Below are 23,542 nucleotides of genomic sequence, written 5' to 3'. Positions count from 1 at the left end.
ATTCATTAAAACGTTTCAGCAAACTCCCATTTCACAGTTCCTGTTGGGAGCTGGTGCAGCAGCTGCTTTACTCTACCCAGATGTGTCACCCAGGTTGTTTTTCTAGACCATTTGTCCTCATAAAAGTTACAACCTGTTCACTATTTTACTTTGCAAGAACTAGCTCAGCAATGCAGCATAATTAATGCTTCTAAAATATGTCTCTAATTAGAAGCAAGCCACAATTTTATCCTTTTTTTTTCCTGTAAGTGTCCTGAGGTGCCTGGGTGGTTGTGCCCGGTGAGCTCGGAGCTGTCTCAGGTTTGCTGGGAGTTGTGCTCCTGTCCCTGGAAAATCTGGGAGTTGTGCTCCAGCAGCAGTGCCAGAGCTGTTCCTCCCTCTGTGCTGTTTGGTGTGTCTGTCTCACTTGGCAGGGCAGGACAGGAGTGTTCCATGTGGGATCAGGTCCTGGTCAGTCTCCCTGGCTCATTCCCTTGAATTTCCTGACCAGCCAGCAGGGACATCTTCCAGATTCTGTTCATTTTCACATCCCTTTTGCCTCACATCCTCCCACATGGCTGTTTGACTGCAATTTAAGCCTTGGCTGAGCCACTTGGGTTTGTTTTCTATAGAAGAGGTGGCTGAAGGAGGAAAGTATTGAGGTTTACAGTCCAGTAGGAGCTGAATAAATGCTAACTTGTGAATTAAATTATTTCAAATCAAGGTTTCCTAAATCACATCTGTCCAGCTCTAAGACGGTGCTGAAACCTTTCTGTTCTGGCTCATTCGCAGTTGTCCTCTACTCTGAGACAGAATCCTAGAAAACACAGATTGCACGAACTTTCCAGAGCTCTTGTCCAGCCCCACTCCCTGTGCAGCTCTTAGGCCAACAATCAGAACAAATCCATGAGGTTCTTTTAAAACCTCTCCTCAGCTAAGTGTGCTTGAGAGAGAAATATTTAGATATCTGCTCCCATGGGAACTTGGCTCCATGGTCTGAGCTGAGTCACTTCCCTTAGAGTGGAGAAGTGACAAGACCTCCAGAGACACCATGAGGTTTCCGTCTGGCAAAAGAGAAATACATTCAAAGGATGAGTCAGGCTGGAATAAATGAAATATTCCTTAGCACGGGTGTCTGGGCTAAATCTGGAGTTGAATTTGTGGGCTTTCCACAGTGGTTTGAGGTTGAATGTTCCCATTTCCCCAAGCTGGAGCTGGGCATGGTCTGTGGGGAGGGGAGGAAGAGCAAGCCAGAAAAAGAGATTGGGCGTGGTCTCTGTGTGTTCAGTGAGTGCTGAGAAGTGAAGCACATTTTGGGAATGCTGAAACTGTGGGGCCAAAAGGCTGGCCAGGTCACACAGTCAGCAAAGGTCAGGCAGGTATTGGGATGAGAGGAGCAGCATGATTTGGGAATATAGATTTTTGAGTGCTGGTGAGAATCTCTGCTAAACTCCCCAAATTTGGCTTTGGTACTCAGCACTCCCTGCCATCCCCCTGATGGAAACTGGGAGCTGTTCTCTGCTTGGGAAAGGGCTCAGGGAGGGCAGGAGGGTCACCAGTCCTGCTGCCCATGCAGAAAGTTTTAAATATTAAAACAGGGAAGTGAAATTTGAAGTCTGCTGCTGCTCTGGAAGCAGGGTAGGAGTAGGGCAGGAAGAAATTTTGTGCATTGACACGTCTCCGGGTCTGGTCCCTGCCTCAATGATTAACTGGCTGTGCAGCAGGAGGCTGCCGTGTGACAGCCAGATTGGTACCATTAAACTCCAATATTTGGATGGTATATTCTACTACTGAAGGAAAAGAGGAGGCAAAGGCAGCAATTAGTGTTGGATCCTTTGGCAGAGGCAGATTTTTCCACCACCACCTACAATTATGTCTCTTCAATGTGACTTGGGCTCTTCAGTTGAGAAGTCTTTCCCTGCCCTGATGCTGGGAAATGCAGCTGCCTCCCTCCTCTAGGGAGTGTGGAGTAACTGGGTATTTCCAAAGTGCTTCGAGATCTTGTGCAAAGAAGTATTGCTGCAGGAACCGCAGGTGCTGCTGACAGATTTCCTCCTCTCAGCCCTGAAATCCTGGTGCTATTCCTGGGGGCTGGGGAAGGTCTTTACCTTGGAAGGATTACCCCATCCTTAGGGATTAAGGATCCTTACCCTGGAAGGCTTGCCCCATCCTGTGTGTGCTTGCCTGGGGTTGCCTCCAGACAAAGGAAGAAAGAGTCCTCCTCTTCCTCCACACATTCTGCCCAGGTTTTACCTTAAGTGCTCCAGCTTCATGCATTAATTTCTTTCTGGCTGGGGGGATGCACTAAGCAGTTGTAAGAGTTAAGAGACTGGGGTTAAGCCCGCCTGGCCAGCACCTCCCTGTCCTGTGTGTGCCTTTCTTTGGAGATCATGAGGACTTCCAAATGATACCTTAAGTTTTAGTTTTTGTATTTTCCAGATTCTGTACTGCATTAGTATATAACTCTGAACTTCATACAAAGTGTTAGCAAGTTCTCTTCACAGTTTAGTCAGACAAAACAATCCTTTTCCAGCCTGAGAACTAAGGCCTCATGAACCATTGCAGCTTCAGGTCCAAAAAGTATAAACAGCGAATCGAGGAGAGCAAACCGTGAGGATGGGACTTCATAACCTGAAGCTGTAATTGGACAATTAACCCCAATATGTAAATGGACTAAAACTTATAAAAGTGTGAAAACTTATGACTCACTGTTTATCTTGTGTGGAGCCATGGCCAGGCTCTTGTACTGACCAACATGTATCCTTTGAAGGTCTTTTAATAAATACACACTTTACTCCTTTAACACTGTCTAGTCTCTGTTCCAGGCAGCCTCCCAAGGCATCACCACCACTCTCGGAGCTGTAGATGGTCAAACTGCCTCTGCCACATGATGGACACTGTGATTTACCAGCTCTGGCTCACAGCACTGTCTCCCTTTGCAAGCATTGCTGGAGGTGGCAGGAGGTGTGGGGGTGAAGTTTGGATCCAGCTGCTCCCAGAGCATCCAGGAGCAGAGCCAGCCCTTGCCAGTGAACAGCTCCTGCCGCACCACAGGCACCACCAGGTTCTGTAAAAACTGCCAGGGATGTGTTGGAGGTGAATTTTACCGAGGAAGGCTGTGATCTGCAGGAGTTTCAGGTTAAAGCTGCACAGAGAAGCCCAAGTGACAAATGTGACGTTTGTGGGTGGGGACGGAATGCTGAGATGTGCAGGGTGGGGTTCTTTATTTCAGTCCAGGCTCTCCGCAGCCGTAGCAGGTGTTACTCACCTGCTCCCTGGAACCAGTATTTCAGTCCCCTCCTTGCTCAAGGGCTGGCCCTGTGCCACCGAGAGAGGCTCCAGCGGGACATGAAGTGCCCCACGTCACGGGGAGCAGGAGCGGGGCTCGTACCTGCCGGTGGTGGCTGCTGGATCTCACACCTCAGGGTGCAAACAGACCAGGATCCCTCCCTGGTGGCTGCTCCCAGCCCACCTGCCATTCCCTACACAGTTCCTATGGTTTCCAGACGCTGGAGCAAAAGGTATCAGCTTGGCTCTATTTACGAGCTCAGCTCACCAAACCTGTCTTTCTAAACTTTTCCTTTCCCCTGCTCCAGTTGTGTCTCCTCCTTTTCCATTACTTTTCTCTGTGAGGGCTGGGCTCTGGCTGGGACACACTGGCTCTTCCCGTGGCACAGACTGACTGCAATAATATTCCATGTTTTGGCGTGTCCCTCTGGAATGTGGGGGCGGTGGGAGGGGTTTTCCTGCAGCCTCCTCCCATCAGCCAAGCATGTGGCTCCGTGGAGCTTGGGGGGCTCCTCAGGGGCTTTGGCAAGTGTGTGGAGAGAATTGTTGGTGAAAAAGCCATGGGGACAATACTCTGTGCTGGAGCTGGTCAGTAATTTGGCATCTGTGCTCTAGAATAACCTGGTTAATCGGCACAGTGGGGGCATGGAGGTCCCTGGGTGTCAGCCCCGACTTATTCCACCTTCGCAAGCATGCCCGTGGTCCCTCCTCAGCTCAGGCATATTCTGTAGGTCCTGCTGCTCTCAACTCAGCCCCCAAAACAGCAAATAAATTTGCTTTGAAATCTGTGTCCCCCATTCTCTGTCCCTGCAGTGAGGGGATGATAAATCCAGTCTCTGAAATGGAATTATCTCGCTGGGAGGGGGAAGTGGAAGACAGCATATGACAGTGATGGTGAAAACATTTTAAAGTGGTCACAAGGTGCTGTGAGACAAATGAGGGACATGCAGGTCTACACATGAAGTCTGTGACTTCCTCAGAGTCATCCTTGCACGTCCCTGCCATGGAGCTGGCAGCTCTTGTGCCAAACCTCTGCTCCTGCACAGGGCTCACAAGGGGAACAGAGCTTTCACAACTGCCCTGTCCTGTGTGGGTGGCTGGAAGTCCCCTTTGCTCTTCCCAGAGGGATAGAGTTTGCCTTGACATCCTTCTAAATGTCCTAAAGGAGGTGGGAGACACTGCATGTTCCCCACTTCCTTCTCAGGTGCCACCATCTTTTGTGAGGTGCCCCCAAAGTGCTCAGGAGAGCCTGTGGCAGGAGAGATGTGGGGTCAGGGCAGGAGTAACTGGAGGACTCCACAGGAAACAGGGAGGGGGGATGGCTGACATCTCTCCTGGATATGAAATCATTGTCCCCACAGCACCCAGTGGGTCTCAGGGGTCCCTCACCTGGGCAGCCCCAAAGTGGGGAAACAGGGATGTCCCTCATTTTGAAACCGCCTTCCTTTCCCTTGCCTGGTGCCTGCACTGTCCCTTGGCCAATGCCTGGCAGGCACAGCTGGGTTTTGCAGAGTCATTGGACCCCGTGTTTAAAAGGAGAAGTGAGGGAGGGACATGTTGAAATCAGATTTTTGACTATTTGCCCATTTCCATCCGAGAGATAAGGCTGAGGCCAGGCTGCGGCTTCAGGATCCAGACAAGAGGTAGGAGATAAACCACTATAAATGCTGCTGGAGGGTTCTTTTCTAGCAGGTTTTCCTTTAAGGGGAAGATGATTCCCTATAAAGAAGGTGATGATGCTTGTTCTTTGGAGATCTGTTTTCTCAGGAGCACCTATAATCCCATTCACAAGTGAATTGTGGACTTTATTTATATTTGGGACGGGTATAAAGGGTTTTCCTTTAGGATGACTTGTTTTTAAAAGGAATGTAAAGCTTCACTCCATATTGTCTTATATATTTTGGTTATTTTGGGAGGCAGACTGACAGCATGGGAAGCAGCGACTGTTTTGGGGAATGCCAACCTCCTCACTTTGGAAAGTCCTGCCTTGGATGTCTGGAATGTTTTGCTAGTTGTCTGCTATTGTGGGGAATGGAGGATTGTCAGGATTGTCTCTACTAACCAGAAATCTTTGCTCCTTCTGGAGCTGCTTTTAGGGCTTCTCTTATTGTTTTCTGGACAAGGAGTAATTCGAGGTGCAAATACTGGAGCTCAGTGATTTTTGTCACCAGTATTTTGTGGAACAGGAGGCTGCTGGTAAAACCCAGGGAGAAAAAGGATATTTGCTGCTTTTCAGACCTGATCATCTAACAGGGTCTCCCATGGCACACAGAGAGGCTCAAATCCATGTGATCCCTGCACAGAGTCCTTCCCGAGGACCCTGCTGGCCTCTGATGGGAGCTGTGTGCTCTCACCCTGCTGTGCCTGAGCATTTCCATCGGGCATTGCAAAACAGTGCAGTGGCCAGCTGGGGAACTGCTGGGGAAAGTTTTTCAACAGGGACTTCCACGCTGCAGCTGAACTTTTGCTTTCTAAAGCCTGCCAACGCCAGCCCAGCCACCAGCTCCTGGCTGGAGGGTCACTGCCTGATGTTTAGCAATAGTTATGACTTGATTTTATTTCTCCAGTGTTACAAGGAGGAAAGAAGTGGATTTGAGGATTGACTAAACTCTTTCAGCTGTTCTCTCTGTGCTGGTTGAGACAAGAGACATCCTGACTGCTGTTAGTTTTTGTTGGCAAGGAGAAGTGAAAGGTGTGAGCAGCTCAAGGATGCTGAGTCCATGTCCTGCCTTTGCCTCTGGGCTTGCTCTTTGCTGGGCCAGATTTTGCTTTTGCAATCAAAGCTAAAAGCAGAGATGACAGCAATAGTTTCCAAAGGCCATTGTGCACTTTCCTCTAGTTCCCACTAACGACATTTTGCAAGGGAGCACAGAGCTGATGTCCCAGATCAATAAACTGCATTTGTGTGTGTCACGGGACAGGAATCAGCTTCTCTACCACATCCCCCTTCATCAGTGAGGGAGGAGATGCTTTTAAGCTGTTTGCTCAAGGTGAGCCAATGGAAAAGGGCTGGATAAAGGCAAGGCTGAGGCTGGCAGGGCTGGGTAAGCACCTCTGAGCATCTCTGACAGCAAAGGGAATGGGCATCCCCAGCTGGTGTGGAGTGAGGATGTGGCTCCAGTGCCAAACTGGGGAGTGCACAAGAAGGGGTTCTGAAGCCCAGTTCCTTGGGGCACCCAATTCCTGGGGACAGTTACCAGAGCTCTTCTGACAGGAGAGAGAACAGAAGTGAAACAAGCAGCTTTTGTCAGACCTCAGAGGACAAGGCTGAAAAATCTCAGCAGTGCATTTCAGCTTTTTTGTGTCTCACTGTACCTCTGGATTTTTATTCTGTAGATTATCTTGGCATCCCCCTACTCCTGGAAATTCAGTGTTTTTATGCTGTGCAGGTCTTCCTGGCCCTTGTCCTATGCTGGCTGACCTGGATAAAGAAAATCTGCCTCCCACATCAACCCCCTGCCTCTGCTCTCAGCCCTTTTTCCATCTCCTGGTCCCACAACTTCAGGGAACGCCTTTTGTCATTATAAACTGCTCTTAAAGGGTTCCAGGGCAAAGGGAGGTCGTGTCTCTCTTAAAGCAATTAAAACGGTGCAATCTGTCTCAATGAAAGGACTGGATGAGTGCTGGGCTGGAAGGGACTGGCTGCCTGCCCTCATGCTCTCACAGGGATGCTGCTGCCAGCATCCTCCTGCAGCCCTGCTTGGAGCCAGCATGCTGTGGGGCTCTGTGCTGATGGACTCTGATTCCTTCCCTGGTATTAAGGAGACAAACTTTCCAGCACAGTTTCTATGGTCATGGTTTCCTGTTTGGATTCAGCACAAATCCCAGAGTGCCTGCACAGTGCCGCTGATCCCAGTGTGGAGCCACATGGGTTACATCTGAAGCATCTTTTTTATGGCTTTTGGACCATCCAGGGGCCAGAAAGGTGCAGGGAAGACAAAACCTCCCGTTGAGGAGTCACTGCCTTTCTGCACAGGGCCTGTGGCTCCTCAGCAGCCCTGGCAATGACACCAGACCCCGGCAGTGACACCAAACCCTGAGAGTGACACCAAACCCTGGCAGTGACACCAAACCCCGGCAGTGACACCAAACCCCGGCAGTGACACCGAGCACGGGCTGATGTCCCTGTCCTTCTCCGGGCTGTGGGTCTGGCTGCTGAGCAGCAAATGCTTGTGCAGCTCAACAGCTCCTCCAAAGCCCAGGCTGCTCTCAGCTGTGCCTGTAGACACAACAGACACCCAGGAGCAAACTGGTTCTCCCCCTGGCCACCTCCTTATGCCCAGCCAAGCCTTCCCCCACCCAGTGTGTTATCAGTGAGAGCATCCTGATAGGGATCTCCGAAGGGAGGGCTCCGCTGTGGTCTGGGACAGGCAACTGCCTGGCAAGTTGCAATCTGATTAAGTGTTTATAAGAATGAAAGCTGCCGGTAAAGAACAAGTTTTCAACGTCATTTCTTCCTGCGTTTTTTCTCAGTAACCAGCTCTTTCTGGACAGCCCGTTTGGAACGAGGTCACAGGCCCATTCTCAGTGCTGTTCTAGGCTCTTTACTGTGTCTGTTCTCAGCCCAACCTTGTGCAACTCTCCTGGGTGTTGCAAGGACTTCTCAACCTGCAGTTTTTGCACGGGGTTTCAAATCCCCTCCACCCCCCTGGCTGAAGACACCCCCTGCTTTCTGCAAAGCCCCCTTCCTTTGCTCTCAGGGCACGGTGGATCCCAAATACACATCAGAGCCCAGATCCTTCGTGTTGCCTGCACAAATCCTCTCCATCGCCCCTTTTCGCCTGCTGGGCTTTGCTCTCTCAGGACTATTTCTCTCCCAGTTCCTCGCTGGTGAGCGCTGGATGTGACCTTTTCCTTCAGCCCCACCCCGTGTGTGCCCCACACAGCCCCAGGCCCGAGGGGAGCGGGGCCGGGCCTGCTGCACCCCCGGGCTGCTCTGAGGGAGCCCTGAGCCCGTTTCCGCTCTGCTAAAATGGCCACGCTGCGATAAGGGCTGTGGTTTCCTCCTCCTCCGAGCGAGAGAGGCAGCGGGGCAGGCCGCGGTTCAGGCAGAGCTGCGGGCCTGTGCCCCACGCCCAGGCAGCCCCGGGATGGAGCCGGCAGGAGGGAGCCCCTCAGGGACCCTCCCCGGGGAGGAGAGCCCCGAGGTAGGTGTCCTGGAGCTCCGGGGGGCCGGGGAGGGTGTTTGGGGTGCCTCGGCAGCAGGGCAGGGGCAGGGGAATGTGCCCTGAGGGCAGCACTGGGGGCTGAGGGTGTGAAAGGGGAACGAGAGAAAAGGGATGGAGGCCTGGGTGTGAGCAGGAGATGGGGGGACCATAGTGGGGCTGTAAATGGGCACCCCGGGGTGAGTACGGGCTCAGCTGCAGCTCTGTGTGGGGTCAGCCCCCACTGAGGGTCCCCTCTGAGCTCGGCTGTGGCTTCCCAGCACCTCACAGCCCCTCTGGGCTCTGTGCAGCTCCCCCTGCTCTGGGCCATCCCATCCCCACCGACTTCCTCTGGGTCCCGTGTCTGTCCCCATGAGATGGGGCCCTCAGCTCTGCCCGGTGCTGTTGGGAGCACAAGGAAGGGCACGATGCCCCGTCCTGGGCTCCTGGGATGGTCTGTCCTGGTGGTGTCCCCACTCAGGGATTGTCCTCCCTCCCAAGTGTCCCTGTCCCTGCTGCCTCCCCCAGTGCTGCAGCTGCTGATGCTGGTGGCTGTATCCAGACCCAGATTTAAGCAACACTCCTGGATTTGAGCTGGGCTCTTGGCATGAGGATTAGCAGCAGTAAACACATGCTGGTGGCTCAGCTCAGCTTTAGCTTAACCAGTCCTGTGTGCACATGGGAGCAGATCCTGCAGCTGCCGTGTCTGGGGCAGGATGGAACAGCAGGGAGCTGCCCCCAAAACCAGCAGGGATTCGTCCCCCTGCCCTCCTGTGCTACCCCACTGCTGGGCAAGGGACAGATGGTAAATAACATCATTGTCTTGCTGATAAATAACAGCAGCAAAGAAATAAATTCCTTTTTCTGTCCCCTCTGCACTTGCCAAATGGGTCTGTGGGGATGCTGAAAGATTTGGGGTGGGGCCATGCCCTCCGTGCCTCAGCACAGGCAGGACAGTGCCAGCAGCAGCAGGAGGTGCAGAGAACCTGGGCAGGGACAGGCTGGGGTCCTCTTGAGTGCAACAGGTCCCTCTTTCAGTGAGGACTACTGAGCCACCAGAGCCCCCAGCAGCCACCAGTGGGTATAAGAAGAGATGTGGAGGCAGGTGCGAGAGAAGCAGCTCAAGGGTTAAAGTCGCTGGGGCTGGAAGGGTTGAATTCAGTCCAGATGGCTGGGAGATTATGCCAGCCCTAGATTTGCCATAAGCAAATGTTAATGTTCAAGCTCAGGGTTGGTTTATTTTTTTTTTTTTTTTTCTGTTAGGGGTTCCTAAGGTCACTTTGGGACCTGGGCTAACCCAGAGGTAGGATTTGTCCATCCATCCATCCATCCATCCATCCATCCATCCATCCATCCATCCCCACCAGCCCTGCATGAGCAGGTGCTGGGACCATGCTCTGAAAACACCCCTCAGCCCAGAAAAGCCCAAACTCATTTAAAAAACTTCTATTACATTTTTTGGTGTCACCCCCTTGTACTCCCAGAGGCTCCAGTGCCAGGACCAGTAACAGATGGCACTGGGACATTGGTCCCCTTCCTCTGTTTGGTGTCATTGCTTGGATTTAATTTTTGTTTGGAAAGTCAGTGCTGTTGCTGGTCATGCTTCAAGTGGGGAATGAGCAGTGCACCCTTGCAGAGATTTGTAGCAGTGCACCAAATCCTGACAGCTTTTGGCATCTCCTTTCCCAGCCTGGAGCTCCTCACGGTGCTCTGGCCCCCTGCCCTGTCCCTGAGCTGCTTTGCTCTCCAGCCTGGTGCTGCTGCAGTGAGTGGCTCTGGGGGCTGAGAGGTGGGTGCTTGGCTTTGAAAGCCTCCTGGGGGTCACCCCAAACTGCTGCTGCCACCCTTGCAGCCCCCTCCTCAATTAATGAGGCCTGGGGGTAAAGCCCCCCGTGCTGACCTGCTGGTGGGTGATGGGGGACATTGCCCCTTGGCTGTGGGGTGTCTGTGGGATGTCACAGCATCCTTTGGGACATCCCACCCTCATGTGCTGTGGGTGATGCCACCCCATCCTGGCTGCCCTGCCCTGTCCGGCCACGATTTCCTCCTCAGGCCATGCTCTTGATGGGAAACCTTTGTGCTTCTCTTCTCTCCCCAGATGGATCTGTCCCACCGCTTCTCCAAGGAAGAGGTACGAGTGTGGCCCCACTGTGGTGGCACTGGAGGGGCTGCAGGGCCTTGGGGACGTGGCTCAGCTCCCGGAGATGCTCCCCAGGGACAGCCAGTGGTGGGCGGGCAGGGCTGGGTGCAGGGGGTGGCAGGGCCTGGCACGGAGCTTGGGGAGCTGTGAGGAGGAAATCCTGCTGATCCTGGGGGCTGCATGGAGCACGTCCCTGCTGGCTGTCCCCACCTGAGGTGTCATGTCCCCCCACAGCTGGCCCTGCTCTATGAGGAGGTTCTCTACACCATCTACCACCGCCTGGGCAAGCCCGAGCAGCAGCACGTCGGGGACTCCCAGGAACTCTACTCCTACGTGCAGAAGGTGTGTCCCCTCCTGACAGGGTCCCCAAAACCTGTCCCCTGGCATGTCCATCCCCTCAGCTAGATGGGATGGTAGGGGTCTGTTATGCCCCAGACTCACTCATTGAGTTTTTAAAGGGGCTTTGATTTACTCTGGTGGTTCACAGGAGACCATAAAATTCTCAGGAGGTTGAATAACAAACTTTTATTTGCTAACTTGAGAATATTAATGTTTAATAAGGTTGGGCTTTCCATGTGCCAGGGGCTTGGACTGGAGCAGAGGCTCCAGGGGCCAGGATGTGGAAATGCCCCATCCCACCTCTGCAGAACTTGCTCCCACCACAGACAAATTCTCTCGGGCTCTTTGGAGCCAATAATCATTCCTCTGGCCCCCTACAGGGTCACTCAGAGGGAGCTTTTAACAAGCACCAGCACCACAGAAGATGCAGCAGCAAGCAGCATCCAGCTAGAGGGCTGGGAGTATCCTGTGGCTGGGAAATATTAGCCCTGGGGAGAAGTATTTATCTTAGACTGGGGATGGTGGGAAGAAGGTTCTCCCTCAAGACTTTTCAGCTGGTCCCCAGCATTCCTGCTGGACTCTGCTACTCTCCTCTTCCTGTGGGCTGCAGCTGGCTCCCAGGGAGCAGATGGAAGCCCCTGGCTGCTCTCCAGCCCCTGTTAACAGGGCAGCATCCATCACCAGCCCCAATATCCACACAGGCTTTTGGCATGGACGCGGAGGAGCACAGTGTCATCATGCAGCAGGTCATGGAGCTGGAGGTACAGTGTGCCCAGTCTGCAGCTGGGGTGGTGTTGGGGGTTGCAGTGCCTCTGAGCCCCTGTCATTGGGATTTGGGGTGCCCTGGGGTTGTCACTGCTTGGGTGGCAGCTGGTGGCAAGGTCCAGCTCCAGCCCCATCGTTCCTTGCAGGGTTGATCCTTCCTCACAGGGCTGCTGACCCCTCACATTAGTGGCTGTTTTTTCATTTTTCCAGAGCCCCATTTACTGCCTGAAAGCCACTGTGAAGGAAGCCAAGGGAATTTTGGGTAAAGATGTCAGTGGTAAGTGGAGACGGGTGTTCCATGGGAGGAGGGGCAGCTGTGGCTCTGAGTGGAATTCCCACAGCTGTGCCCTGGCAGGACTCAGTGACCCATACTGCCTGCTGGGCATCGAGGCCAGGAGCCAGGAGCCAGCCCACCCCGACCACAAGAAGAGGATGAAGGCTGTGGTCAAAGACCTCATCCCTGAAGATCAAATCCATCGCACCCAAGTCATAAACCAGACCCTCAGCCCAGTGTGGAACGAGACGTTCATCCTGTAATCCACCCCCCACCCCTTGGCGCTGCTCTCTGGGGGGATGGAGGGCATGATCAGGGCTCTTGGCTGTGGGTGGGGGTTCACCACTGGTGTGTTACTCGAGTAACAACATCCCCTGGTGCCTTGCAGGGAGTTTAAAGATGTGGAGACAGCCAGCTTCCACCTGGACATGTGGTGAGTGGCAGCATGCCAGCGACCCCAAGACCCTGCCCCCACGGGGTTCTGCCTCCTGGGATTCAATCTACACCTTTTTTAAAGGCCCAGAAGCCAGCTGGGAACCCCTTTCCCTATCACTTTCCATGGAGCACTGATGTGACCTGTGCCAGCAGAGACCTGTGCCCGCCCAGGGCTGGTCCTAAGCCCTGGTTTAATTTATGGAGGGAAGCCATGTGCTCACAGATTTGGGCTGGGTTTGGGGGTGGCCTCAGTCCTGACACTTCCCTGCTCCTTTACTTTCCCTTCTCCACCGCCATTGCAACTCCCTGCTCTGTTTTTCCACCACCTGGATTTATTCCCCCTTTCTCCACGGTGGGTTTTGCCTCCCGGCCTCACAGGGATTCGGACGTGGTGGAGTCGATGCGGCACAAGCTGGGGGAGCTGACGGACCTCCACGGCCTCAAAAGGTTGGTGCTGCTGCGGCCCCAAGGCTGCTGAGGAAAGAGGGGGTGGAAAAATGCTTTTTTGGTTGTTGGATTTTAAAAATCGCCCTTGGATGGAGGGAGGGAGAGGGACAGGTCTGTGTCACCCTTCTCTACCCTGAGCACGGCCGGGTCACAGCTGCAGGACACCTCCCACCCCTCTCCATTGTTTGTGCCTTTCAGGATCTTTAAAGATGCTCGCAAAGACAAAGGGCAGGATGATTTCCTGGGGAACGTGGTGGTTCGCCTGAAGGTGAGCCCTGCGGTGCCTCCCCTCCTCCAAGGGACTCCCCGGGAGCCTGTGAAACCTCACGGGGTCTGGGCAGGATCCCAGCCCTGGGGCAGCACGGGCACAGCCAGGATCTTGTCTCAGAATCACAGACTGATGTCAGGGCCCTCACTGTGCCACAGTCATTCCAACACACTCACTCGCTGCACATCCTGTATTGTTAAGCCAGTACAGAATCTTCCTGCCCCATGAATGCAGTGAGATGAAGATGCTCTGGTCTCTGAATGAAATCCTTCTCTTGGGAAGGCTGCCCAGGACTCCCCCGTTGTCCCTTTGTGCCTGCAGGACCTGCACTGCTGGAATGACCAGTGGTACCAGCTGGAGCCACGGACAGAGACGTATCCCGAGCGGGGACACTGTCACCTGCAGTTCCTACTGACTCACAAGAAGGTGGGATGGCATGTGGAAAAGGGGTCTTTTCCCATTGCCTTGGCAGGATGGGACAGCTGCCTGTCCCTTGGGGCTTGTCTGGGGGTCACAGACGCCCACCCCAGGGGCAGAGGTGCTGCAGGTGCTGCACCCTCCCCTGAGCTCTGTGCCAGCACCAGGACCTTGCTCCTGGTGCACCTGCAGCCCTTGACTCTCCAGCCCCACTTTTTGAGTCCTGTGTCCCCACTGTGACAGTGTCCTTGTGTGTCCAGGCAGGTGATGGTTGTCTCTGCCTTGTCTCTTTCCAGAGAGCCACCACGAGCAGCCGGACACAGCCAAGCTACACCGTCCACCGCCACCTCCTGCAGCAGCTGGTGTCCCACGAGATCCTCCAGCACCAGGTACCCCCAGGGCTGCTTCCAGCACCAGAGCAGCCCCTCAGCAGCTGGGCTGGGGGAGGGCTTCCTGTGCAGCCAACACATTGTGTGATGGGAGTGAGGGTCAAGATGTTGCCTGGCATCCTCCTGGGGCTCCCACTCCTGCAAATACACTCCTTCCCATGGTGCCTGTCCCCCTCCTCGCTCATCTTGTCTTGCTCCAGGACACATTCCCCCCCTTTCCCTCCTGGCAGGCCGGCAGCACCTCCTGGGATGGGGAGCTGAGCAGCCATGCCAGCACGGTGCTGTACCTGCACGCCACACAGAAGGACCTCTCTGACTTCCACCAGGACATGGCGTGAGTACCCCACACCCAGGGGTGTGCCTCAGTGCAGCACTTGGGGGCCTTCCTGGGACTCTCTGACCACAGCTGGTCTGTCTCCTGAGCTCAGGTGTTGCCTCCAGAACACTTGGGTGCCACCCCTGTGACCCTGGCTGTGACTGTGGCTGGTTCCTGGGTGCCCCCCAGCCCCCAGGGGCTCAGCCCAGTCCTCCCTCCTCCCCAGGCGGTGGCTGGCCTACAGCAAGCTCTACCAGAGCCTGGAGTTCAACAGCAGCTGCCTCCTCCACCAGATCACCAGCATCGAGTACCGGTGGGTGCAGGAGCGCCTGAGGCCGGAGCAGGTGAGGGGCTCCAGCACCATGTGTGGGGCAGAGATCAGGGAAGGGCACCCAGCCCTGAGCCTCTCCTCCCAGGAGTCCTGGGGGCTGTTTCATTCCCCATGTTCCAGGAACAGCAGGAGGTTGTGATGTACAGGGCTGCCAGGGTGTCTGGAGGGCATTTCCCAGCGGTTTGTTCTCCCTGTCTGTGGAGAACCCCTTACCCTCTGCTCTGACATTCCCCTTCCCCCATCCCTGCCAGCAGTTCAGTCACAACCCCCTGCAAAACTTAAATATGACCCAATTTCTGCTTCTCCCAGCCTGTTTTCCCAGAGCATCCCTGCACCCTGCTGAGACACTGAATTTTCCATGCATAGCAATGAGGTTTAAGCACAAAGCTCAGTTCAGTGCCTCCAGGGAGAAGCTACCAGAGACATCAGGGTTTTTTTCCCATCCCTGGAGTAGGCTGGAAAGGAATGGGAGCACCAGCTCCCTCCTCTGTGGTGCCCTGGTCCTGCCAGCATCTGCCTGTCACTGAGGAGGACAGTGCATGTTTCCTTTCTTCTCCCCAGAAAGCAGAGCTGGCCGAGTCCTTCCAGTCCTTGCTGACCTACGGGGTCTCCCTCATCCGTAGGTTCCGCATCATTTTCCCCCTCTCTGTCCCGAGGTCTGCGGACAGGCTCCAGTCTCTGCTGCGGTGAGTTGGTCACTGGTGCCTGTGTGGGGTCCTGTGGCTTGGCTGCTGTCATGGGCAAACCCCTGAGCTTGAGCAAATCTCAGTGTGAGCCCTTTCTCCCTGGTCTAGGCTGCTGTGACACTTGTCCTGTCTCTTCCCTCATCCTGGGCTCCCTGTGGGGAGTTCTGCAGGGAAGAGAAGGCTGTTTGGGCAGGGTCTCTGAGAGGAGAGTTTGTTTCTGGTGGCAGGTGCTGGGTTTCACTTGAGGTCCTCACTTTGCAGGGTCCTTGTCCAGATGTGCAAAACAAAAGCTTTCCGTGAGCTGTGCACACCCAGCCCTGACCTCTCCCAGATGGTCTCCACAGCTCTGAAGGTACTGGGGGTCTCACCACCCCAGCCCTTGCAGGGTGGGATCCTGTGGGTCTCCCTTTCCTTCCATCCCCTGCCCAATGCCCACGCCTCAGCAAATCCACATGGATCACCATGGCATGGGAAATACTCACCCCTCTTCAACCTGGTAGCCCCAGCCTGTGGTTCCCACCACAGGTTCTCACCTCACCCAGGGGGCAGGGAGGGTGAAGGGGGTGACAGAGCTGGCTGTGCTCCTCCTGCTTCCCTGCCATCCCACCAGCACTCCTCTCTTGCAGTCAGGCACAACGGAGTGGTTTCACATGCAGAAGCAACACCTCAAGCCCATGGTGAAGGTCAGTTCCCATCTTTGTCCCTCTGACATGATAAAGTCAACTCAAAATGTCTGAGCATCCAAAATAAGCTGTTCTTTCCTTTGCAGAGCATAGAGGAGAATAGCAAAGCCTTGTCCAAGCTCCTCCTGGAGGTGATAGAAGATCTCAAACAGTGCCAAAGGATCTGGAATAAATTGTTCAGCACGTAGGTTTCAGTGCTTGATCTCACCCCCGTCCACCTTCTGTGGGATCCCACCTGGGATCAAGAGTGGCAGGGAACTTGGGCTCCACAGGTGGGATCTTAGGTCCCATCTCTGTCCCTTAGAGCTGTGCTGCCCTCACCCAGGACATGGCCTGGCAGGGTGTGCTGGGCTGGCTTTGCTGGGCTGGGGATGACAGGCTCCTGACTCCACGTTTCTCTCTTGCAGCAACCTGAAGTTGAATATCTTCTCCATTGCCTACCTGGAGCTGGAGAGCCTGGTGAGTGAGCCTGGGCTGCTCTGTCCTCAGGGGACTAAGGTCTAAAGCCAGGCTGAGGTTTTTGGCCACCCTCAGGTGGCAACTGCTTTTTGCAAGCCTGGAAGGGGAGCAAGAGAAACTCCCTCTCTCTCCCTGGGTGCCCACAGAGTGACTGTGGGGACTGTTTGACCCAACAAATCTCCTGAGATGCCACCCAAAAGGAAGAGGAGTCCCCTGAGCTGACCCTCACTCCAGAAGGAGCCTTCCTGGCCGGACCTCACTGTGTCCCCCCTGCCCTTGCTCCCATGCAGGTTGCTGAGCACGTCCAGGAGCAGCTGCACAAGGTTGACAGCACCATGTCCAAACCCACAGCTGAGAGCCTCTTTGATCTCTACAGAAAACTGCAGGAGCTCTATCAGATGAAGGACTCCCTCCCAAACAGGTATCCAGCCCTGAGAGGAGAGATGCCAAAGGGAGGGATTGAGCAGCTAACTGAGGATCTCTGCATCCTTCCCACTCACCTACATCACTAACTGCACACCAGGCAGAGCAGGCTGCTGGTGTCAGGTGTCAGAGGGAGCATCACCAGGAGGGTGTTGGTTCATCTCTGGGTGGGTTTGGTGTGAGAACAGGGGGGTGGCAGTCCTGTGCTGCTGCTGTGCAGTTGGAGACCATGGTGCCTTCATCCATAGGGATGGACCTCTGGCTCTGAGCAATTTCCATCAGTGGTTTGAGGAAGCATTGCCCCTGTGGCTGCAGAAGGCCTACACCACCACCCTGGAGAGGGCTCAGAGAGCCATCCAGATGGACCAGGTAATGTGGGGAGGAGAAACCTCCCTCCTCCCTTTGAGGACACTCCAGCTGTCCTCCCTTTGGGGATGTTCCAGCTGTCCTCCATGTCTTGCTGCTGTGCCTGGCTCACAGTACTGACACCACCAAGAGGTGCCTCTGGCAGTCCAGGAGCAGCCTGGTCCCTCTCCCAAACAAACAGAGTCTGTGGTCCCCTGGCCCCATATAATGTCCCTGTGTCTCTTCCCTCACTTCTCCCTGGCAGTCCTCCCCAAATGAGGACTCTGCATTTGGGCCATGCTGTGAGAATCTCCTTTGCTTCCAACCTCTTTGAAGAGGGGAGGGAAGGCAGCCATGGGGCCACAGGCTGCTCTTCAGTGGGGTCCAGCAACACTGGATGGGTGTATGGAGGGGAGCAGGGAGCTCATGCTGCTCCATCCATCCCCGTCTCCTCCACTCTCCAAAGTGGTTGTGTGATGACATTGGGATATAAAGAGCTGATGATGGGCCAGAGAGCCCCAAAGTGAAGGAGCAGCTCTGCTCTCTGGGATGGCATCTCTGTACAAGCTGTGTTTGCCTTCTCTGCCCCTCAGCTGAAGCCTTACGGGTATCACAAGCACAGCACATCCACTGTTGACCTGTCCACCTGCTACGCCCAGATCATGACAACCTGGCAGCAGCTCAACTGGCCAGACCCTGAGAAAGCCTTCATGATCATGGTCAATCTCCTGGAGGTTTGTACACCTGGGCACCAGCACCTGGAGTTTCCTCCTCCTGCTTTTGAGGACGTGTCTCCGTGAAGGAGCCAGTGATGTGGTTCCCTGAGCCCACAGTGGTCCCTGGGTTGCCTGGTTCAGTCCTGTTGGTTTCCTCTCTGTCCTGCAGGACATGTGCAAGATCTCTCTGATGTACTGCAAGCTTATCAAGGAGAGGGCTGAGGCTCTGTCACTGAGTGAGCAGAACGAGGGAGAAGCAGCCAACAAGGTTGGTGCTGGAACCTGTCCTGGTTGCCCCAGGAAGGGCAGGATTTGGCCCTGGTTTATTGACAAAGAGGGAGCTGAGCTGCTGAAAACCCAGCTGACATCCCCAGTTTGGGTTCCACATCAAAAGCCATAATCCTGGAATATCAGGAAGGAAATGATGTGAGCAGAGGGAATAGAAAGTGATGGGGACACAGGTGAAGCTGAAAATGAGAATGGAGAGGGTGATGGAGATGGGACTAGGGATGAGGATGAGTATGGAGATGGGAATAGGAATAATGATGGAGATTGCATTGTGAGGGGGATGTGGGGTGCTCCAGGGGGTGTGGACCCTGAAGCAGACCCTTCTCCCCCAGCTCTGCATCGTGGTGAACAACATCGAGCAGCTGCGGCTGTTGATGCTGAAGCTACCCTCACAGCTGGACTGGGCCCAGCTGGAGCAGCGCATGAGGGGCATCATCGACCCCCAGCAGATCCAGAACGCTCTGCACAACCAGCTGGACAGCACCGTGGCCTGCCTGGACCACGAGGTCCGGGATGTGGTGCAAGCCCTGGCTACCAAGGTGACCACCTGCCACTGACACCCCCTTGGCCCTTGCCAGGCCCAGGGCAGTTCACCCCAGGTGTCCTGAAGCCCATAATACTCCTGGGATGGAGACAAGGTGGAGCTGGGCATGGGGAGGCTGGTGCAGAGGGCCTAGTCCAAATCCCTTCCTGCGTTTCTCCCTGGCAGCTGGAAAAGGGCATTGCCAGACACATCCAGGAGCTCTCATCTTCCAGTGACACCCAGAAGCCTGAGGATGTAAGTATCTGGTCCAGCTTCTGGACCATCTTTTATGGGCAGCCATGGATAGCCTTTGCGTGCTTGGTGGGTGCCTCTGTCACCCTCCACAACTGCTCCCTGCCCACACCTGAGGCACAGGACACATCAGTGATGGGCCCCAGACCTCCACAGGCTTCACTTGATGCCCATATCAGCAGCAGGACCACAGCAGGCAAAGCCTGCCCATGTTCTGTGGGAAGGAGCCCCTCTAGGATCCTCCCTGGCCTGCTGTGCCCTGCTGGATACAACCCCCTCTCTGCCCTCCCCACTGCCCCTCTCCTCTCTCTGCAGTCCATCATCCCGCTCATGAAGTTCCTGGAGTCGGAGCTGCAGTACCTCAATGAGCATCTGGTCCAGGAGAACTTCAAAAGGTGACATGGGCACTTGGGATGTGCTGTGGCAGAGGCCACCAGCATCACCATCCCTTGGGCAGGAGCATCCCCTCAGCTCATGGGGCTTGGGACTGTCCCACTTCGGGGCTGGCAGGATGAGGCACTTCCTTCTGGGGCTTTGCAAAGCCCTTCAGCTGAAGACCATGCCCCAGCCCAGCCCCTGGATCCTGCTCACAGCCTCCCTCTCCCCTGCAGCCTCCTCACTCTCCTGTGGCACCACACCCTGTCCGTGCTCTCAGCAGCACGGGGGCCGCAGGTGCCCTCGGTCCAGCACTGCCAAAGGCTCTTCTGTGCCCTGAAGGTACCAAAGGGGGAAGCAAGGGGTCCCTGGAAGGACAGGGGGTTGGCTGGTGGCTGACAGCATCCTTGTCCCCAGAGCCTGGAGCTGTGCTTCCACGCCGAGGGCTGCGGGTTGCCCCTGGAGACCCTCCACAGTGCAGCCTTCCAGGTATGGAGATGGGGATGGGGGGCCCCTGTGGGCTCCTTTGGGAGGAAAGGATGTCAGGGAGGACATCCCTGGGCTGTGGACTCTCTGTGTGCTCGACCATCACCTCTCACCCTCCCCACAGGCACTGGAGACTCACCTGGCTCTCTGCTCCGCCAGCAGCCGCAAACTCATCCAGAAATACTTCAGCAACAGGATCCAGCAGCAGGTAGGAGTCTCGATGGTGCTCCCAGCCCCTTCCCACATCGCACCCGTGCTCACAGGCCCTGCCTGCAGAAATGAGGAATTTCCCCACCACCCTCCCAGTCCTGGGGCTGTTGGGGCAGATTTTGCCACTGCATTGAGCAGGAGGGGGCTCAATGCATCCCAGAGGATTCCAGCACACCCTGGTACCCCAAAACTCCTGCTGAGCCTCTGCCACACCCTGTGCATCCCCTCCATAATGGGGATGAAGAACAGCATCCTGATCCCTGTACCCCCCTGCCCAGCTGGACACCAGCTCAGAGAAGTACGGGGCCGTGACCATCAAAGCCCTGTACCGGCCTTCGGAGCAGAAACTCCGTGTGGAAGTGCTCAACGCCACCAACCTCATCCCACTGGACTCCAACGGTGGGTGTGGGTGGGCAGGGCAGCCACACTGCCCCAGGGGCCCCTGTCCTTGGTCCCTGGTGTGCCCCAGTTAGGAGAGAGGCTGGCAGTGCTTAGACTCTCTGTTGATTTGCTTTTTTATCCGAGGAGGTGGATTTGGGGAAAAAGGGGAGTTATTGTGCTGGTTCTGGGTGGTTCAATGGGATGTGGCATGCAGGACCATGCAGGACCATGCAGGACACAGTGCCCACATCCCACTGTTTGTGGCACAAGCCAGCAGCCAGGGCAGGCGACTTTTCTTCATCGTGCAAAGCAGTCGCAGATAAAAAGACGCCGGGGTGAGCAGCGACCTTCTCGCGGTCTGGCTGTCGTTTGGGGAGCTCTCCAGGAGAGGTCACTCCTCCTGCAGCCACCCCTGGCTGATCGCTGTGCGGGCAGGGTTTGGGATGTTCCCGCACCCTCCAGGAGCCCGGGCTGGGCTGGGGGTTGTGGTGAGGCTGCCCTGACCCCCCCTGCAGCCGCCCCAGGGTGTCCAAGCCCCCCCGGTTGGGTTCACTGCGGGGCAGAGGGGCAGGGGAGGGCGCTGATGTCTGCACCCCTCCAGGCTCCAGCGACCCCTTCGTGCAGCTCACCCTGGAGCCCCGGCACGAGTTCCCCGAGGTGGTGGCCCGGACCACCCAGTGCAAAAAGAACGAGCTGCATCCCCTCTTCGATGAAGCCTTCGAATTGTATGTAGGGGCTGACACCCACCGGGGGCCCCAGTCCCGCCCCCAGCCCCCCAGGCTTCAACAGAGCCTCTGCCATGGGGCTGCTGCTCCAGGAAGTGGCTGTGTCCAGGGATTTCACCCCCTGCACCCCAGTGGGGTCCCCCAAACACCTGGGAGGGTGCGGGGATGTGTTGGGGTCCTGAGCTTTGAGGGGTTTGGGTCAGTGTGGAGCTGTGGCTTCCCATGGAGCGGGGAAGGCTGTGACCAGGGGCCAAGGGGGTGGGGTGTGATGATCCCCTGCTCCCCTCAGCTTGATCCCCTCGGAGAAGTGCCGGCAGGAGGGGGCCTGTCTGCTGCTGACCGTGTTTGACTACGACGTGCTGGGGGCCAACGACTTGGAGGGTGAAGCTTTCCTCCCCCTGTGCCACCTGCCCGGCCTCGACACTGAAGAGGACGAGGCTGACATGGGACGGGTGCCCCAGACCCGGCTGCCCCTCACACACCCCAAGCCCACGGGTATGTGGTGCCAGCTGAGCCCCTGCAGGGTGGGGACTGTGGGGAGCATGTCCCACCATCACTCCTCCCTTCTCTGGCAGATGAGATCCTGAAGCTGCTGGAGTCCAGGAAAAGGGACAAAGAAGCTCAGGCCTTTGTTAAGCTCCGCAAGCAACGAGCCAAGCAGTCCAAGGAGACAGAGTGAGGGAAGGGCAGGAAGATGGCCCTGAAAGGAGGGGTTTGGCCAGCAGGACCCCAGGACTTCTGTAGTGTTGGAGGCAGATCCATCTGCAGAGAGTGTGGGGACAGAGGGGTCCCTGTGCCTGCCCCACCACAGCTCCCAGCACCCACCTCACCCCACCTTGGGGCAGCAGCGCTCCCATGGGCCAGGGTGGGTGGGCAGGTGGATTCGAGGGGATTTCTTTGCCTGCCTGGACTAGTAACACTACACGAGGGATGTGAAAGTGTGCCTGTCCCTGTCTATCCCTCTGGAGTTTGTCACTGCCAGTGCTGCGTGTCCCCAGCCCTCCTGTCTGCAACGTGACTGATTCAGGCTGGGGACAGCTATGGCCAAACCTGCTTTCTTTTTGTTTTTCTTTTTAATTTTTTAATTTGTTTTCCCCCTCATTTTCTTGTGATAAGCCTCTTATTTTAAATGAAAATCCACAAAGCTGTTGCATGGGCTGTGTGCTTTGGGGCAGTAGCCCTGTGCTGGGAGCAGCAGCACAGTGGGGTGGGACGAGGCATTTGAGGTCTGGTGGGAGCTGCTGAATTTCTCCTTTTTTAAAATGTGCATAGCTCCTGTGTCTGTTCGTTTGGGTGTTTTTTTGTTTTTTTTTTTTTTAATTTAACAACAAATTTTACCGACCTCCTGGAAGCCTGGGATCTTGCTGGAGCCTGAGCAGCAATCAAGAGCATCACAGCCCTGGCAGCCAAACCAGGAGGGATTTTGGACAGCTGACAGCCCAGACATGGGGTGCTGGTCCCTGGCATCATTCCCAGCCTGTGCCAGGGACCTGGGTCCCTCTGGAAGTGGTGGGAAGCTCTGCAAGGTGCATCCATATGGGGTAACCCAGTATGACAGCAAAAATGCTTGACAAGGCAGGTGGTTGTAACAATTTGTTGAGGTTTTTTTGAGCTTGTTTTCGTTGCAATTAGTACTAATTATACACCTGGAGCTACCTCTAGCCCTACCCTGCACGGGGGTGGCCGTGTTTGAACTGCAGCAGGTCCCTGGGAGCTGCCAGGGACCAGGGAATTAAAAGCATCCCCCTCCCGGGTGCCTGAGCACCAGCTGCTCCCTCGGTGGGCAGAGCAGCCGCTGGGTCAGCTCAGGTCAAATCCTGGATGCGGGGGTGGGAAAAGAAAAAAGCTCCTTTGGTATCTGTGTGACAGAGCCCACAGCAGGAGGGATTAAGGCACTGCGGGGCTCTCAAGGAAGCCATTTGCTGGCTTAGGTTTCAGTGCAGAGAAATAATGTTCCAGAGCTGGGTCTGGGATTGTGGGGATGCTGTCCCAGGGTGTCATTGCAGCCGGGTCCAGCACCCTGTGCCTGCACCCTGCAGCTCATCTGGAGCTGACATCCACCTCATGCTTCATTATGATGTTCACTACACGAGGCTGGAGGTTTGAATATGGTCTCAGCTCATTTTTAGCTGTTTTTCTTTTTTTTAAATCACTGTGTCCCACCTTGCCCTGGGCTGCCACCAGCCAGGTGTGTCCCAGGGAGCAGGTGGTATGGGCTGACCTCTCTTTTGAGGTTGTTTGCACTCTATTATTCAAGGTGTTTTAGCTTAATTTTTGCTCAGCTCCAGGCAGCTGTGTGGGTCTTTTCCCACCTTAAAAGAAATCCCACCTTTTACAGAGAAAGACTGATAAACCTTAATCAGTCAGAGGACAGCTAACCCCATGGAGCAACAACAGAGCACAAGCATTAAAAAATAAGGCTTGAAGCACACAAAACCAGCTCCTAGCAAATTCAAGA

The 23,542-nt window shown here is 55.3% G+C and overlaps 1 protein-coding gene across 1 annotated transcript; it reads left to right on the top strand.

Moving 5' to 3' along the window:
- Positions 1–8,318: 8,318 nt before the first annotated feature.
- Positions 8,319–22,630, top strand: UNC13D (unc-13 homolog D). Its single transcript, XM_083874792.1, has 32 exons — positions 8,319–8,414; positions 10,510–10,542; positions 10,786–10,893; positions 11,592–11,651; positions 11,866–11,932; positions 12,011–12,188; positions 12,318–12,362; positions 12,743–12,811; positions 13,010–13,079; positions 13,401–13,505; positions 13,793–13,885; positions 14,116–14,219; positions 14,428–14,545; positions 15,094–15,218; positions 15,480–15,570; positions 15,845–15,901; positions 15,988–16,085; positions 16,309–16,360; positions 16,651–16,781; positions 17,032–17,152; positions 17,722–17,862; positions 18,014–18,112; positions 18,465–18,671; positions 18,842–18,910; positions 19,223–19,302; positions 19,519–19,624; positions 19,700–19,771; positions 19,893–19,976; positions 20,257–20,377; positions 20,961–21,084; positions 21,374–21,579; positions 21,660–22,630. The coding sequence occupies exons 1-32, from the start codon at positions 8,358–8,360 to the stop codon at positions 21,761–21,763; spliced, it is 3,195 nt and encodes a 1,064-aa protein (XP_083730918.1). The 5' UTR covers positions 8,319–8,357; the 3' UTR covers positions 21,764–22,630.
- Positions 22,631–23,542: the final 912 nt, after the last annotated feature.

The sequence above is a fragment of the Zosterops lateralis genome (assembly GCF_965231275.1).
Source record: "Zosterops lateralis genome assembly, chromosome: 18".
In the NCBI taxonomy this organism is placed as follows: Eukaryota; Metazoa; Chordata; class Aves; order Passeriformes; family Zosteropidae; genus Zosterops; species Zosterops lateralis.
The sequence above is the reverse complement of the archived record's forward strand: the minus strand, read 5'-3'. Positions and strand labels throughout refer to the sequence as shown.

What these genes read in the sequence shown, in the direction of transcription:
- UNC13D (XM_083874792.1), top strand. Translation starts at nt 8,358, where the DNA reads ATGGAGCCGGCAGGAGGGAGCCCCTCAGGGACCCTCCCCGGGGAGGAG. An exon ending in CCGGGGAGGAGAGCCCCGAG is followed by an intron (nt 8,415 to 10,509) that starts GTAGGTGTCCTG and finishes TTCTCTCCCCAG; the next exon opens with ATGGATCTGTCCCACCGCTT. An exon ending in TGGTCTCCACAGCTCTGAAG is followed by an intron (nt 15,571 to 15,844) that starts GTACTGGGGGTC and finishes CCTCTCTTGCAG; the next exon opens with TCAGGCACAACGGAGTGGTT.